Consider the following 17,546-nt stretch of genomic DNA (forward strand, 5'->3'; position numbering starts at 1 on the left):
ACAACCTTATCAAGTATGAGCTCGTTTGATTCATCTTGACTAATTGTTTGTCTTTTTTACTCTCTTAATTAACAGTAAGAAGCTTGGTTTTAAAAAGTTTTTTCTTTTAATTATATACTTTTTGCTCAATCGAGGTGTGATTTCGCGTGGAAATTAATGTTTATAAGTGACAATTAAGTTAAAAAAATTAAAACTCTTAGCATTTGTTCACGTTAAATTTAAATCAAAAAGAACAATGTTAAAGCCGAGCTGCAGCGCTGTTAAATAAAAGCTAATTTCCAGCTATATGTCCATGGTCGTAATGTTTGGAGGTTGATCTGAATAAAGGTCAAAGTTCCGTTAATTTATTCCATTATATAACCATGTTCTCAACTAGCTCGCCTTATATACGTGGAAGGAATTTAACCGTGGCCTTTTGTATTCATACTATATTTACGAAATTAAAAAAAAAGATCTTGATAATATTTATCGTCACGTATTAAATTCAAGATACCCGTTTTTTACAATAGTGATGACAGAGATTTATCAGTATTTTAGTTAAGACGCTTTTAGCTAATGTTTTAGTTTTATTCTATTTTAGTTAGTTTAGTTTTTATTTAATATTTAGTTGAAATAAATACTACTTAGATGGACATGGTACTCTAAAGTAACCCAATCTCTATACGATGAAGATCTTACTAACATTATAAATGTAAAACTTTAGATTGAAGGATAGATGTTTGTTAGAAAACTCCGGAACGTCTCAACGGATTTTGATGAAATTTGACACAGTTGTAGAACATAGTCTGGAACAACACGTAGGCTACTTATTAAGTTTTTTTTTTTAATTTCACGCGTCCGGTGTCGCGGGTGATTAATAAAATAAAGCAAAAGCGTTGCAGTCAATAATGCTGGATTGTTAAGAAACCACACGAATATTAAAATTGTCAACTTCTTGTTGTTGCCTATGTTTACGACGACTCCTGCGCATATAGGTGAAACTCATAAATGTGTATTTACAGGCGTTCCTATGTTACTATGCAATTCAAAATCTCATGATTTAAACCAGACATGAAGTTCTTGTTTAGCAAAGCTCAAATGCACTAAAAGTCATTTTGCATATAAAAAGAACAATGCCTTAATGAGGAATACTATTTTCTTTGTATCTAAGATTATAATTAGATGACCTAGATTTTTATGTACTAAGGGACCTATTTCTACAAAGAATTTTTTTGTAATTATTCAAGTCTTATTAGGTTGATTAAAAAAGGAAATGTAATCAATTACTACGAGGACGGAGTGGAATGGTTCAGAATACGATCTGCGAAACTTAACGTTGTAGGCGGATACGCTATTACACTATTCTCGTGAATCAGCTCCAGGCTTTGGCTTAGTCGAAGTTGTTAAAAGATATGTGAGAAAAAATTACAGACTCTTTTTTACTCTAGTATGATTCAAGAACACTATAAATATATTCCTTTTTTTTTTAAACATTCATATGAATATATAGAGAACACTAACTTGATAAATATGATTTTCCAGAATATGTTTTTTTAATTTAACTTATTGCAGTGAACGCTTCGCTATTTCAGGGTAACCACGCGGCATCATGCCTTTTTGTCATTTTATAATGCGGAATAAAAAAAGCTTAATTAGTAGCCTCTTCTTCCAGACTATGTAAGACAGACGTCAAGGCGTTGAGGTGATCCGTGGAGCCGTTCTGGAGATACCTTCAATAAAACATCCATCCATCTATCCATCTAAACTTCGCATTTATAATATTAGTGAGAAGTAAGATTAGCAGTTGCCCGCGACTTCATCTGCGTGGAATTTAAAAAACAAACTAGTAATATATATATCCTACTTCACTTGGGATACCTTCTCAACAGTGAAATAAATTTTCAAATCGGTTGAACAAAACAAACAATAATTTATTTTAACTGTAGAAAAATAAAATAATTCATGGATTGTTTAGTGCATTTTATTTTTATTCTATTATTAATTTTGTTACTTATATGGGCTCTTATTTATGTTTACAATCTAAAACCGAACCAAAGCTTAGATTAAACACAACATTATTTTGTATTCGTAACGGCGCGCAGTGGCTATTACACGCAGCCTATTTACCGAGGCAATTGCCAAGTAGCCAACATTATTATTACTGAAAACATTGTTCCATTTTTAAATAATACTGCATTTTAATTTAGAATTTAAAATGCATTCTATTTTCCTCTCGCACAATAACTGTCAACTGTTCATGAAGAAAGAAGCGTTGAACTAGAATATTTACGTTTTGTATAAAAATATTCAACTTTCCTGTACTAGTTGTTGGTTTTCTATCATAAAGGTGATTATTATTTATATTTTAACATATTTAATATGTTTCCATAAGCTTATCAATATATCAAACGTTATAATATCAAATATTACTAGCTGTCGCCCGCGACTCCGTCCGCGCGCAGTTAAAAAATGGGGGGGGGGGTATGGAAAATAGATGTTGGTCGATTCTCAGACCTACTGAATATGCTCACAAAATTTCATGAGAATCGGTCAAGCCGTTTCGGAGGAGTACGGTGACGAAAACTGTGACACGAGAATTTTATATATTAGAGAATTTTATATAATAGTTTTTAGGCTAAAATTATCTTGTTCTTAAAAGACTTCTAGGTACATTTATGTACAAGTAAATGAAAATTCTGTTATATATAAGCGTTATATTCCTACTTATAGGTAACTAACTAATGTTTTCTAATTTTATTTTAGGCAAATGTAGTGTATTAAATACCATTTTCAGAGGTATACAGCGAGCGTTGGAACAAATAATTTCAAACTACTTCAGCACAATACAAATGGCTGGGTAATATTCTCTAATTACAAGGAATACCAACCGAACACGCTCGTATTTCTTTGATGAGGTTATTAAGAACTGCGCACTGCGAATTATTGATCACGTGCCTTTTAGCAAAAACTATTATAGGAAAATTTCATCTCAAAAAAACCATATAGAAAAATAATTAGTGCATTTACAAGCTTAATAATGTAGGCGAGAAATACATTTTAAATCTACATATTTTTATGTTGGTAAAAAAACTTTTATTGTTACAACTTTCCTGTCCTAGTTTTTAAAATTATATAATTAATTTATGATACGATTAACGCCGTAAAAATACACCCCAATTTTATATCCATTCGTTGGCTCACATCTGTCACAATTTATATCCAAACAGCGGTAAAATGAAATAAATTACAAAAATATTAAATAAAGTTTTGATATATTTTTTAATTTTATTCGCCAGGTACTAGATAATTTTTGATTATTATTAAGTAAAAATTGGACGATCTTATTTTGTATTACATACGTTCAGAAATGTGTTAAATAAATATAAAACAGTACTTGAGACATAAAATTAAATTTAAAAGCGATAGAAAATTATCATCGTTTAACAGAGCTAATTGAAAAACTTACAATACTAGTTAGATAATTATATAATTGAAAGTAGAAGAAACAATAAACTTAATAACAAAAGTTATATTTAATAGTACCAATTACCAAAGAAATCTTACAAAGTTCAAGAAACAAAAATTATTAATACAATATAAAGCCCGCTACACACCTTCGGTTTCAACTGCATAGTTACAACTGTAAAGTTGAATCGTACATGTGTATGCAAAATTAAGTTAGTTAAAAAAAGTAAGTTAAATTGCATAGTTTTCAGTTTTGCCTACAAAAGTTTTAACTGTACTGTTATGCTAAAACTGTGCAGTTAAAGCCGAAGGTGTGCAGCGAGCTTTACAATCCGATACTATGAGTACTCGTATAACTGTCATACTAATGATCTATAGACAAGTGAATAACTTAGGTGGTATTATTCATCAGAATTGCGTAGGCGGTAACTTATTGATAATTTGAATATACATAATATGTTTGTATTCTAAGAGGGTATCAATTTAATGCTTCTTAGAAGCGGATGCCTCGTCCATTGTTTAATTTTGCAATGCGGGAACTGATAAAGGATTTCCTGTTTTATTTACATTGTTAAAAATCTTAAATTTTATTGGTCAATTTTATGACTCATAGTAATATGATACTAAACCATCTTTACCGATAGAGGACATTAAATAAGATTGAAGATAATAATATTGTATCAAATTTAATATCGTTTGTTTATTAAGTAAAAACTACAATGCATTTGTTACAGTATTTCCAGATACATTGTATAACTTATATCTTAAAAGAGAGTTTTAACAACAAGTTCAATGAAAACAGTAAAGTGGACTAATTTAACACAGAACAATATGAATCATATGACACTAGTCTTACTTCATCATCACCATCATCTTCATCATCAGCTCGCTATACTAGTCTAGTCATTCTTGATTGCGACTTTACGAGTAGAAAACATATACTCACTGCCTTCTCTCCAACATTATACATGACCAAAACAGTGTTCAAGTCAAGTGATTTATGTTTAAACAAAAAAATCCACAGACATTTGTTAGTCTTACAGTGCAGGATACATAGCGAAATACTCTTTTGAATTTGATGATTTATGAATAAGAGCATAAACATATATTATGTACAAAATATACATCCTTTTACTCGATCGTATTTGGGTACAACTAGTAAAGCTATAATTCATTTTATGCAAAAGAGATATCCTTACCAACAATAGCAGTTCCTGTCGTGGAATTTTACGCGCAATTACATATTCAAAGTGTACCCTTATTCGATATCTTAACGACATATTCCATATCTTCAAAATCAACAATAGATCTTCGGAATTAGTAATAGGTTTAGCAGTTTCAGGTAAGGATTGCAAATGATAAAGTAATGGGTTCAAAACCGCCAATTGTCATGAGTCATGAGTCATTTTATTATATTATCTGAGCTTAGTTTTACTCAACAAAAACTAGAATCAAATTCATATTTTTGTTGGTATTCGCCTGTTTAAGTAGTAGGTATTCTTTTTGCAGTTGAAAATCGTTTGTATTGATTTTCTCGCTACGTTCTATTTTTTGTAAGGTTAAAAGAACATCCATGCTAAACTTATAGTTTGCCAACATTTTCTTTGGCTTTATTACGTTAAATCTTAAAAACTTTATTAAATTCGAGTTATAAATTGAAAAAAGTCGTTACGTCAATCGAGGTCCAACGGCGTATGAATTGTAAATTTATTAAAATGAAATCGGTCGACTTTTTTTTATTAATTTCGCTGTAGAAAAACTACCCACAAAACTTAATGAAATCTCATCGTGCAAACTTCTTTTCGTCTTTTTTCCTTTTGCATTGTTAAATAAGTTTTTCATGAATTATTACTCTGGAATATATTAATTTCTCGCCTTTAGTAGATTAACATATTAATCATTTAAATATTCAATTGTGAATCATGCAATGTTTTTTTTTTATAAAGTTATCTTCCTTTTATTTCACTCCTCGTATTGACACATATTGGTCTTTCTGGTTTTTTCAAGGAGACTGAGAGTGTGAAAGTTACCTCAACGTCAATATGTATCAATGATTTAATAGTGGTAGAGCACGCAATAATATCTATTGCACGAATGAGCCGGTGTAATACCATGACCACACAGAAGATAAGTGTGAAGTGGAAGTAATACCGTCATCAGATAAGTGTGCGTGCCCCTCCGGCACCAATTTTATTCCTCTTGCCCTTCCTACTCTTATCGTACTAGGTAAGAATGGGAAGAGGGAGTGGATTTCGCGGGGAAGGAGGCGCATTGGTAAGAGACATAGTCTCTTTTTAAGCGTCCCTATCTCTATTGATTAAAGGTAGACAACTGGTCAGCAAATGCAGATATGGGCAGCGGTTACTTCACTATTTTGGGGGAAATCCGTTAGGCACTTGCTCGTTTGTACTGTAAAAAATAACGTCGGTGGCTCAGGGGTTGAGTACTTGACTTCCAATCTGCATATCCTGGGTTAGAATTCCGCCATGTACCAATGTGTTTTCCGACATTCGATTTACATGCGTATATTTATCCGACGTTCTTAAGATGAAGGAAAAGTTCGTGATGCAACCACTCCATATCTGATAAGAAATTCAAAGATATTGTTAAGTCAACCAACTCGCACTGGGCTAGCATGGTTCACTATGGCCTAGTCACCCCTAACTTAGGGTAGGCTCCGAGCCCCTCGGTGGGGACGTATATTGAGCTGATGATGATGACTGTAAAAAAATACAAGTATCAAATCAGTTACAATAGCATGAAATCTATAATTATATAATTATTAAGTTGATGCAACAATACAATTTATTATTTATGACTTATGTAATAGATCTGGTTTCGGAACAGATTAGCTGTATATTATCAATTTATTATAATTAATATCATTGATATGAGATCGTCATGACAACAAGATATGTGAAGGTGTGAAATTAATCTACACGATATGTTGTGACTTGTGTTCGCGTATTGAAACCTGCATGTAAATTACACGTAATTGGGTTTTATCTAACTACTAGCTTGTCGCCTGTGACACTGTTTATGCCGGATTAAAAATACTTAATTGAGTAGCCTTTGTGTTCCTTCAGACTATGTTCTACATCTATGCCGAATTTCATCGAGATCCGTTGAGCTGTTCTGGAGATATCTTCAATCCATCTAAACGTTCGCATTTTTAGGTTTATTTATTAAAATTTAATTTGAAATAAATATTCTTAAAGCTTTACTTTTAATATCTTGGGTAATTAATTACTATTCCCTATTAATCGTGACAATTAAGTTATGAATAAGCATTTCACTAAAATACAAATGTCCGCGTATAGTGAAACGAACTTTAATTAATACAAATTCCCTCAAATTGCCGTCAAGTCTGTAATCAGCCCGGGTGACAGACTGAAAGATAGTTTGATATAGGAAATTAAACTTAACACATACGTCATAAGGTTTATTTTCTAGTAAACGATAGTACACATTGCATGGGTTGAACTGTAACGGTATAACAGAGTCGTCACGCTCAACATTTGTTTCACTTACAAAGAACAAGTACCTACTTCTACATGTGATAGCGTAAAGATAACTTTGTATAAATATAATTTGAAGCCGAGACAGGCATATTCAGAAGCAGTATACAAATGTCATATACCGTGATTTCATCGAGATTTTCAGTATAAAATGAAGCATAGTAAAATAAATGAGTAATCATGTGAGTACTAGCTTTTGCCCGCTGCTTTTAATCAATTCATGTTTATGTTATACGTAAGTAGGAACAACGCCATTAAAGACAATTTAATATTAGTTTAAATTCGATTAATAATTTTAATAGCGTAGTGAAAACCTTACAACTAGTTTTAAAAGATGCTAAAAAGATCGTTAAGTACCACATTTCTTAAAATGCACTCAAAAGCAACATAAAAAAACAATTTCAAACAAATTGCACTCAAAAGTAACCTAAAAAAACCAATTTCAAACAAAATGCACTCAAAAGTAACCTAAAAAAACCAATTTCAAACAAAATGCACTCAAAAGTAACATTAAAAAAAATTCAAACAAAATGCACTAAAAAGAAACAAAATAATGTCATGAAAACTCTCTAAACTCTAGTAGTTAGTAGTAGGGGCTCAGTTTTCCGCAACTCCACGACAAGCGCGTATTTTGCGTGTCTCTAAACTCTAAAGAAAGTTCTCTTCTTTCTTGTAACATGTCTATATTGTATAATTATTGTTATTTCGCAGTCGGTGTCGGCCGAAGTAAATAGGTGACATTTTATATTTGAGATGTATTAGACATACTTACGTTTATGTCCCTACTAATTTCTCTAACCCTACTTCTCGAAATCTAACCCCTAATTTCTCTTTTAAAAAGATATAAAGTATTTACCTTGGAAATTTATAAAAATTCGGAGCGACCTTTAGAAAATAAAATTTTGACGTCAAATTTTCAGAATCTTTATATTATTTTACACTGAAAAAGATGACATGACGAGAAAAAAAATTAAAACAAAAAAAAATCTGATTTTCGGCAATTTTGGAATTTTTCAAAAATTCTGAGCGACCTTTTAAGAATTTTTTTTAACCTGTCCTTTGGTGGACGTTCTTAAAACATAGTAAACTCACATATTTTCACACGAGAATCGAAAAAAACAAAAATTTTATTTTTTTGGGCCACCCTAATATATAATCAATTTTGTCATTATTAAGTTTATTGGAGTAGTTTAAGAATAACTTTTTTTTTAATTATGATTAATTTAGTTATCTATTGTTATTCCAATAAACACAATATTTAAACAACAATGCGTAACACATGCGCGTAAAATAATTTCGTTATCAATGTCTTTAAACACACAAACACAGAGTACATTGTATTTGATTCTGTAGAATGGAATTTGATCTGTTAGTTAAAGGTCACAGTACTATCATTTCGTCACTCTTAGCATTATACCATTGTTACGTTGTTACTGCCATAAGTATAATGTTTCAAGTAATTAAAAATAGCAGTTTAGATATTTATTTAGATCTATCTATTATTAATAATTTCGAATTTAGACGTAGCTTAATGTGGTGCATTGAATTTTAAAATTATACGTCCGAATATGCTAAAGTATAAAATATTATTATTAAATTATTTTACTGGATTTTTTCTTTTTTTTTATTAATAAGGCCTAAGCAATAAACGATATAAAGATCGATAAATAATTTTAAGTGTAAGTGGATGGAAGATATCAATTTGGTTCACTTACAATCTAATTCTATAACGATGTTACAGACAACCAGATGTAGAACATTAACCTATATTATATGTATTATGACTTCTTACAACACTCTTTGTCCTATATATCGATGACTCCTACGAATAAGGGCCAATGTGCAAATTGACAACGTTTCTGCAGAGATTTGGGAGTTTCAATTATATAGAAAAATAGGCCGCATAATTTATTTCAGCAAAAATAACATTTGTAAATGTGTATTTTGTTTAATGCATGTTGTTAACTTAACTAAGAGGTAGTTTTTAATACAAAAAAAGTTAAAATCATCAATTTGTTACTTTGGCCTTTGGTATGTAAAAACTTTATGGTCCAAAATGTTTATGCAAATTGATGAACATCTCTATTTCTTAAATATTAACTTGATTAAATAAAAGAAGTAAATTATAAACATTCTTGATCGATGCGTGCTCGAAATATTTAGAAACATTGAAAACTATAATGATTTAAATTATTATTGTGAAATCTTGGTAGAACTAGCTTAGAAAGAAATGTTCGTTAGCATATTGTCCACGAATCTACATTGTCATTAAAACAGGAATGACCAAGGTATGGAATTTAAACCAAATAAAACATTTGAAAGTCTATGGACTGTAAAGTAGTCAGTGGCGACAACATCGTGGGTTTCCGACACCAAAATCTCCGTTAAAAATATCACTGTTTTGTCAAAGATAATGGCAGGGATGTATTCGTTGATATGTTTTATATAGAGTTTTTGGTACCAGAAATCAACGGTAAGTGTACATTTTAAAACCATTTTGTTCATTTTAAAAGTTATAAATACCTGGTAATGTTTCATTTCTGAGGGCATGTTAATTAGCAACATTAACTATGGTGAGGTAATCAGTGATATTGGTTTGTATACTTCATTTGAGGTAAACTTGAAAACCAGTTATGATAATTATTCGTGTGTTATAGCTTAGCCTTGTATGAACTTCGTATTCATAACAACGCACGTAGTGATATACCGTGCCTACAGTTGGTTTCTGAGACCGAATTCTCTGTATAAAACATATCGTTATGCTTGTCATTATCTTGAAAAAAAACAGAGATATATATTTTAAACGAGGATTTTGAACTCAACCCACTATAAGGTCCAAAGTTCTTCAAAAATAATGCAGATAAGATTTGATTCAGGGTTGGATACACAGGGTTGGTTGTTTCACATTTTAAAATCTACGTGACTACGTAATCGAATTTTGTACATGTTTTCTTTGTCGTTTTATTGATTTTTGATTTAATATATATTAAGAAAGGGATCATTACGAATATATTCACCACAGACTAATAGACGACATATGACTAGATGTAGGAAAATTGGTCGGTGTGCCAGAATCAATAATAATACAAGGTAACCTTTTCGTTTAAACGGCAAAAAAAATATAGCAGTTAAAGTTATTGATCACCAATATAAAGCGCATTATTGACACCATAAAGACGACGAACTACCCACATTTATTGTCAGCGACGTAAGCAGTCTCGACTCAATGCATCGAACATGATGTCATTCAACATTTGAAATTTTATCTTTTTTCTTTACTAAGTATATGCCTGTCAATGTTTGGATGTTGCTACCCAAATTGTTGTAAAAAACGTAGAAATTAAAAAAAAGAAAAAAAAAATGTATTTAATTGGAATTATTGAGATGAAATAGAAATGACATTTGGGTTTTATATTCCCGAATGGAACAATTTTTGTACTGGTAATAAAGATCATTAATGTGTTAAAATGAACCAGGTATCCCCAAACTATTTTTGGATAAGTGACCCCCTTTTCCAAAATGAACCGTTACCACAGACCCCCCATGGCCAAATTATCTACTTTTAAGATCAATCATTGTTATTAATATTATTATTTTTCATTCTGACTTAGATAAATAGAAGAAGACAGAGTAAGAATTAGTGAAGAATTAGTTTAGTTCAGAAATCTTTAAGTTCGATATCGACCCCTTTGGGAATCCCTGAAATAAACAAACACTTTTTTCCTAAGAAAGTTCTGCTAATGTCTTAAACTGAAATATTATTGCGCATTGCACATTTCTGTTACGGTTGAACAAACTTGAGAACAACTTCAAACTGCTGATACTTTGCCAAGCTTTTGGAAATAATCATAAATATGAGTGCAAATTTATTAAACAAATTTGCACTATACATTTTTTTAAATTGTCAAATACATTGTACATTTTTGTGAGATTTACAAGAAAATTCCGGTAAAAAAATATTAAACTAAAATTTTTTTACAAACAGTCTCATACCGTTCTCCTGTTTTATTTCCGATAAATAAAAGACAATGTTCAAATATCTTATACAGCAATAGAATTTTGGAGAACATTGGAGATCCCGGGGCTCTTACCAGTTGCACTTGAGGATGGCCACCGAGGGGGTTTTAATAAGTCAAATCTCACATAACCCTGCCTTTTCCCCAGAAGGCAGGGTGTCTTTTGAAGATTTCCTACTCGAAAAAAAAATACAGCAATAGAATTTAATAAAAGTAATTTACTTGTTTATTTATACCCGAATTAAAATTGTAAATTAGTGAAAAAAGAGTTCGAATGTCACATGCCATAACCTTTTTAACATTGCTAAATCAACTTTCCGAGGTTTTCGAGGATATTCTAAATATGAAAGATTATGTCTTTGTTTTTAATATTATTAATTTTACAGTTATTTACGTTACGTTATATTATTTAATCCATACAAATTCGTTAATCCTTTGCCTTCGTTGACAAAATACTAATTTTCAGTAATTAAAACTGTTCCAGAGACGTCTGTCATTCGATGTCAATTTTGCCGCTCGTTAGAAATTAAGGAATAGAGAGGTCATATCAATCCAGCGTGTATGATAGCAAACAAGTTTAATTGATGTTTCCGCGCTCTTAACGTATTTGTTCTGTACCGAGTAATGTGTAATAGAAGTCAATATTTTTCTAGTCTTGTCAATTAATGATCATCTTAAGTGTTTTTCTTTTCATTATATTAATAGGTGAAGCGAAAACATTGTACCTATTTTTCGCGCTAGAATTCGTGCAAACGGAAAGTAAATGAGAAGTGCAAGCTTATTTTAGAGAAAAAATAACTTTAATTATGAATTGTGTTCGATTTTTTTAACAATGGGCGACCACAAGTCCCCTTGCCTTTTTAACAATTTTCTTATAAGGAAGTGACGAAGGAGGGGATGCATATGAAGGGGAAATATGTATTCTCTTTCCATGCGTCCCCTCTTCCGTCGCTTAAAAGTAGGTAACGCAACTGTAATTGGGACGTCTAAGGGAACGGTAGCTTCACTTTCGACGAATAAAGTAGATAATTAATTAAATTATTCTAAGTAATTTAAATTTTTTTCGTAACTTACATTTACCTAGAATCTTAACAGATATAAAAGTGCGTGTTTGATGAAGCCAACTAACTTACAAAACAGGTTTCGAGTCCTATTTATTCATATTCTGTACACAATATGATTAACAGACAAGAATTAATCATCTCAATTTAATTATAAACAACTAACATGAGAATTAAACGTGATACAAGAATAAACTCTTTGATAACTTAATTAGTTTCGAATTATACTTATGAAATTAATAACTTAAATATAAAGATGTAGCCGAAATTAAAGAGCATTCAGAGAGTCCTAAAGAAGAGATAGATGTATTGGTTAAAAGGCTATATGATTAAGAAGGAAGTCATTAAAGTTACGAATATCGATTTGGAAGTATAAAATCTTATACTGTGGAGGTGTAAGGAAAAAGAGTTGATAAATTACATATTGATCATTTGTTACAGACTCAAACAATGCGTGCATCGTTCACACTATTTAGTGTGTGTTTGTACGCGTTGTTGTCCAGTGGAACGTCGAGTGGCGATGACAGGAGATGGCTGATGTCTCTAGTTGACCTTGTCGAGTTGGACTATGAAGATAACTGCGAACAGAGAGCTACTGCAAGCTGGAATGAACTGATAGGTGCTCCGAAAGGACTTGCTAAAAAGGTTTTTAATTTTTTTTTTTTTTGAAAATTGATAAAGGAGTTTGTAACTAATGTTTTATGCCCTTTCTTAAATCTTGATTTTTAACCATAAACAGACAATAATCGTACCCTCTTATTTGTCGAATTGTAAAATAACTATAGTACCCAATTATACCGTATTTATGTTACTTTTAAATGAGTATTTGATTTTGTATTTTGGCTTTGTAAACATGAAATGTTTTAAAGTATACGTTGATTGAATTACATCTAATTTAATGTTACACTCAGCTTATTTAATAACTATAATATTTGAAAACACCAAACAATAGAGAGCTCGATGCATTTTGAGGCAGGAAATAATTATTTATACAATATTACGCTAACAGATTAAACATCAATATCATCGGTACTTTTTTTATTTTGCTTTTACATGCTCATTTTGTTTAACTCTGTCAATAAAATGGTATCATACATTTGCCGAAGTTCATTTAAAACAGTGAAAATTGTTGTCTAAAACAACTCATGAAGATGTAATTTAACACAGTATAATGGGTTCGCAGTTGGAGCGTGACAAAGCATTCGGAATACTTTCGCGGCAGCAAACTGCCGAAGTGAAGAGCGCAGTAAGTCCTAAAGCGCTGGCGTCTGACGACTTACTAAAGAGGAGAGTTAAACTTCTTCTACAACCGGGCGACACTTTACTGGAGCCGGAACAATGGATAAGGGTAAGTTGGGCAATGTATGTTAAAACAATTGAAGTAGAAAGTTTTTGCAACAATTGAAAGAAATCATCTTTGTTTCTAATTTAACTTGTATTCTAAATGTAACAAATTTAGATTATAATAAAGAAACAAAATACAATTGATTCGTGTCAAGCGAGCTTTTTATCTCTAAAAATGGTGCTTTTACGCTGCAAAAAACCAATACATTTATAGTCATCATGGGTTACAATTTTGACTTCAGCATTTTACGTAACTATTTGAAAGAATGAAATTTAAAAAAAAAGGTAACGTGCTTCATTTTTTTATTTGGATGTTAAATCATTCAGGGTTTTGAATATGCATACATCTTTGCGATATTTTTGGGTTAGATTAATAATTAATTACAGCTGGAAATTAAAATTTCCTTTTAAATGCTAACAGCATAACTGAACAACTACAAACATAATGTTTTACTGTACAACACTGTATAATAAATTGTTTAGTTTCAATTATATTTACAATTAATTGAATTGTTTCAGCTTGTAACCTTCGGTAATACGGCGTTACATAAGCTGCGATTTGCAACGGATTACTATTGCGGAACTCAAACAAATTGCACTTTAAGAGGTAAATAATCAATTTCATTTAAACAAATAAAAACTTTTTCTTTTTAGTTTGCAACAATGCTATTTCTGTTTATATGTCGATTGAAAATGTATCAACATTTTTGATTTGTAAATTGTCAATTAAATTTTATTTACGTTTCGATTAATTAAAAGTGTTGTACTTTGAAAAGTAAAACTCTAGTTTTCTTGTATATTCACATATATTTATATTAATGTGTAAATAGGCAATATCTTATTTGTGAGATATTAACTCTATATAATTTTAAAGAATTAAATAGAAACATGGCAAAGCAGCATGATGAAGACGTTTTACTTCGTATGAAAAATTCATGGGAACAAAAACTTCCAAACCAAAAGGAATATTTGGAACATATTCTACCGTTGCTAAGAAATGCTTCAAAAGAAAATGGTGAGTTTAAAAGTGTTTACAAATGTTTTTCTTTTACAAGGTGACATATGATTAAGTAAGGTTTTACATCAAAAGCAGTTTACGTTCAATAAGTTTCTTAATATTGTTTTTTATTTTATAGGTTATAAAACAGTTGAAGAATATTGGGATTCTTTAGCTGAATACGAAGGTGCTCTATTAAAAGTTAGAGAAATCTGGGATTATATAAATCCTTTGTATGTAAAGCTACATAAATATATAGCTCTAAAACTAAAAGGAGCAGACGCTGTTGGAAAACCTTTGCCTGTTCACTTATTGAGTAAGTTATTTCAACAATTAGAATGGAAACGTTTGTTGATTTAGAAAATTTGTCTTCATAATAATTAAATTTATATCAATTAATACAGAATCATTGAATGGAGATGACTGGTCTAATATTATCGAGAATTTATTGCCTGAACGTGCTGATATTTATCAGAAACTTCATGTACATTTACGACTTCAGGTGCGTGAATCATTGATAAATTTCATGTTCATACTTAAATTATAATCTTTAATTATTAGCGATATTTTTCTATAAATTCCAGGAATTCGGAGGATTAAAAGCGTTTAAACAAGCAGAGAATTTGTTAAAATTCTTAGAAATCGGTGAGATTGAACCGGAAATTTTTGCGGAATCGTACTTCAATGGTTCATGTCCGACCAGTATTGTAGATTCGTGTAAGCCCAACAAATTGAGATTCGTGACTTGCGGAGATGTTAGTCTAGTGAACTATATTGAGGCTCACGAAGCAGTTACTAAGCTGAAATATAAAATTACATCGGCTTTACATAGTAACAATACGTATGTATTGAGAGAAGCTACACGATATTCAGGTACTAGAAATTTTTACTAATTTTGGATTGTTTTTACGAGTTTAGTTTTAACACTTTTATTTGTTACTTGCAGCAATTTATGAAGCGATTCCAGGATTTATATCGCTGCTATCTTTAAACCCTCACACTCTAGACAGAGCCAAGTTATATCCGTTAGAGAGATTTAATTATAATCCAAATTATCATCGATTGGTGTTGCAGCTAATAATTGCACTTAGAGATTTACCAAAGTAAGTATGAAGAAACTAAATGAAATGAACATTATATGTACCTACAGCATAGATTGTTTCTAAATAGTTCTGATTTTCAGGTTAAATTATTACATTGCTGCCGACGAGTGGCGACTGAAAGTTTTAACGGGTACTATTCCATCTTCGAAAGTTGCAGCGAGTTGGAAAGAATTTCGGGCAAACTTTTCAATGCTAGAAACATCTAACAAAGACATTTTGGGAGATTCTTATGTTTTATTTAACAAACCATTTGTTGGGTTAGTATAACAGCCTTTATTTGCTGCTGGGCATAGGCCTTTCCCAATGCGTTCTACAGTACGCGGTCCTCCGCCTTCCGCATCCAAGACCTTCCGCCGTGCGAACTATGTCGTCGGTCTTGTTTGTATATACTTTATTTAAATATTTAAACTTTATTTTCAGAAAATTTATGGGAATCATATTAAAATATCAAATTTATCAATCATTCGCCGAAGAACTTATATCGGATGATTACGATTTAGTCAAACACGTGATGGAAAAGAACGAACGGCTGATGTAAGTCATGTCACCTTTTTTGATATTTACTTAAATCCTATTTAAATTTAATTACAACAATATTAATTTACTTTCAGTGAACCAATGATTAGAGGATTCAGTGCCAAATGGCCAGAAATGGTGAGCGATTTATTAGCAAAAAGGGAAAACAGCTTAGAATATACTGGGCTCACTGATTACTTCAGATTATTGGATGAATATTTAGACAATCAATTAGATCCATCAACTGACAGTAATGATATAGCCGAGTACGTAGATCCACCTGAAACAGATGTTAGCCAAGAACGGGTCCCTGATGAAAATGACATACCAATAAATCAGAATAATATAGACCTTAAACAAATACCAGTAGATACAAACGGTAATATAATGGATAATGTGATTGATACTGGTGGGGATACTCACAATAAATTTAGCTTTGAAACATCTACAGTCGGTGTACTCGAAATTAAAAATCCAGTAGCGACTGGGGAACAAAATGAAGAAACAAGACCTAAAGAAGCATCCTACAATACATATTGGTGGATAGGAATAGGTGTTGCGTTAGTAGTTATAATAGCGCTTGTGGCAATTATAGCACGAAAACGTCATAGTCATAGAAAACAACTAGAAAGACAAAGACGGGAAAATACGGTTGCCTGATTTGAGGAATATCGGTTCTAGATTTGGGACCGATATAAAAGAGACTACAATAGCTAAATAGTGCCAATGGATTAAAGTGTGAGTGTATATTATAAAATAGTGGGGTGAACCTGGTTTTAATGTTTTTTTCTCTTTATTATGGATATCTTAGATTAATTTGTGTTATTGTTCGTATGAATGTGAATAAATTATTATTTATATCTGTGGTGCTCTAACATTATATTCTATCGAATCATTTTACTATTGAATTGAGTTTAATCTGTGTCTATGGTTAAATAATAAGTGGAATTTGTAATATAGATAATAAAATTTATGAAATATTTTTGTACATATCACAACTCGTGACAGTAAAATCGATGTTACCTGCAACTTTTAAAGACGTATGTCTATAGTTGTAAATTCTAGTTAGATGTAATTTCGCTGTGCCTTAAGCGTTTCAATTTCATATAAGTTACATTATAAAATAATATACGAGAACAAATTTGTAAAAAATCATAGCGTAATTTTATAAAAATTTCTATTTTTTTCGCTATAATAAATTCCAGACCAAAACTAAATCGATTTTAAGGATTTGTTTAAGAAATAAGTATTTCAATGAATGTTGTAATAAATAACCTTCTTTATGAAAGTGTATATTATAAGCATGTCTTGTAATTTCCTCTTATAAATGTCTATTAATTCAAAGAGATTGTGTTACATTTCCAAAAAAAAATCTTATGCCCGGTGTACTTGGTTAAAATGTCAAGTTCTAAATAAATAAATGTTTGATATATGGAAATGCAAACTTTGGTTTTTATTCTGATCTAACGAATCTAGAACAGTAGCGGTTCATTTGATTCAAGTGACTAAACCCTCCTCCTATCTACTTACAATATAAACGAAAATCA

The 17,546-nt window shown here is 30.9% G+C and overlaps 1 protein-coding gene across 1 annotated transcript in view; it reads left to right on the plus strand.

Moving 5' to 3' along the window:
* Nucleotides 1-17,206, plus strand: part of LOC106718792 (angiotensin-converting enzyme) — a 34,671-nt gene extending 17,465 nt beyond the window's left edge. Inside the window, exons 2-12 of the mRNA XM_014512980.2 lie at nucleotides 12,481-12,684; nucleotides 13,223-13,387; nucleotides 13,903-13,990; nucleotides 14,258-14,398; nucleotides 14,520-14,696; nucleotides 14,785-14,882; nucleotides 14,965-15,253; nucleotides 15,327-15,483; nucleotides 15,564-15,740; nucleotides 15,904-16,017; nucleotides 16,095-17,206. Coding sequence (XP_014368466.2) covers nucleotides 12,490-12,684; nucleotides 13,223-13,387; nucleotides 13,903-13,990; nucleotides 14,258-14,398; nucleotides 14,520-14,696; nucleotides 14,785-14,882; nucleotides 14,965-15,253; nucleotides 15,327-15,483; nucleotides 15,564-15,740; nucleotides 15,904-16,017; nucleotides 16,095-16,659 — 2,166 coding nt within the window. The 5' untranslated portion in view covers nucleotides 12,481-12,489 and the 3' untranslated portion in view covers nucleotides 16,660-17,206. The remainder of the gene's footprint in view (nucleotides 1-12,480; nucleotides 12,685-13,222; nucleotides 13,388-13,902; nucleotides 13,991-14,257; nucleotides 14,399-14,519; nucleotides 14,697-14,784; nucleotides 14,883-14,964; nucleotides 15,254-15,326; nucleotides 15,484-15,563; nucleotides 15,741-15,903; nucleotides 16,018-16,094) is intronic.
* The last annotated feature ends 340 nt before the right edge of the window (nucleotides 17,207-17,546 follow it).

The sequence above is a fragment of the Papilio machaon genome, chromosome 9 (assembly GCF_912999745.1).
Source record: "Papilio machaon chromosome 9, ilPapMach1.1, whole genome shotgun sequence".
In the NCBI taxonomy this organism is placed as follows: domain Eukaryota; kingdom Metazoa; phylum Arthropoda; class Insecta; order Lepidoptera; family Papilionidae; genus Papilio; species Papilio machaon.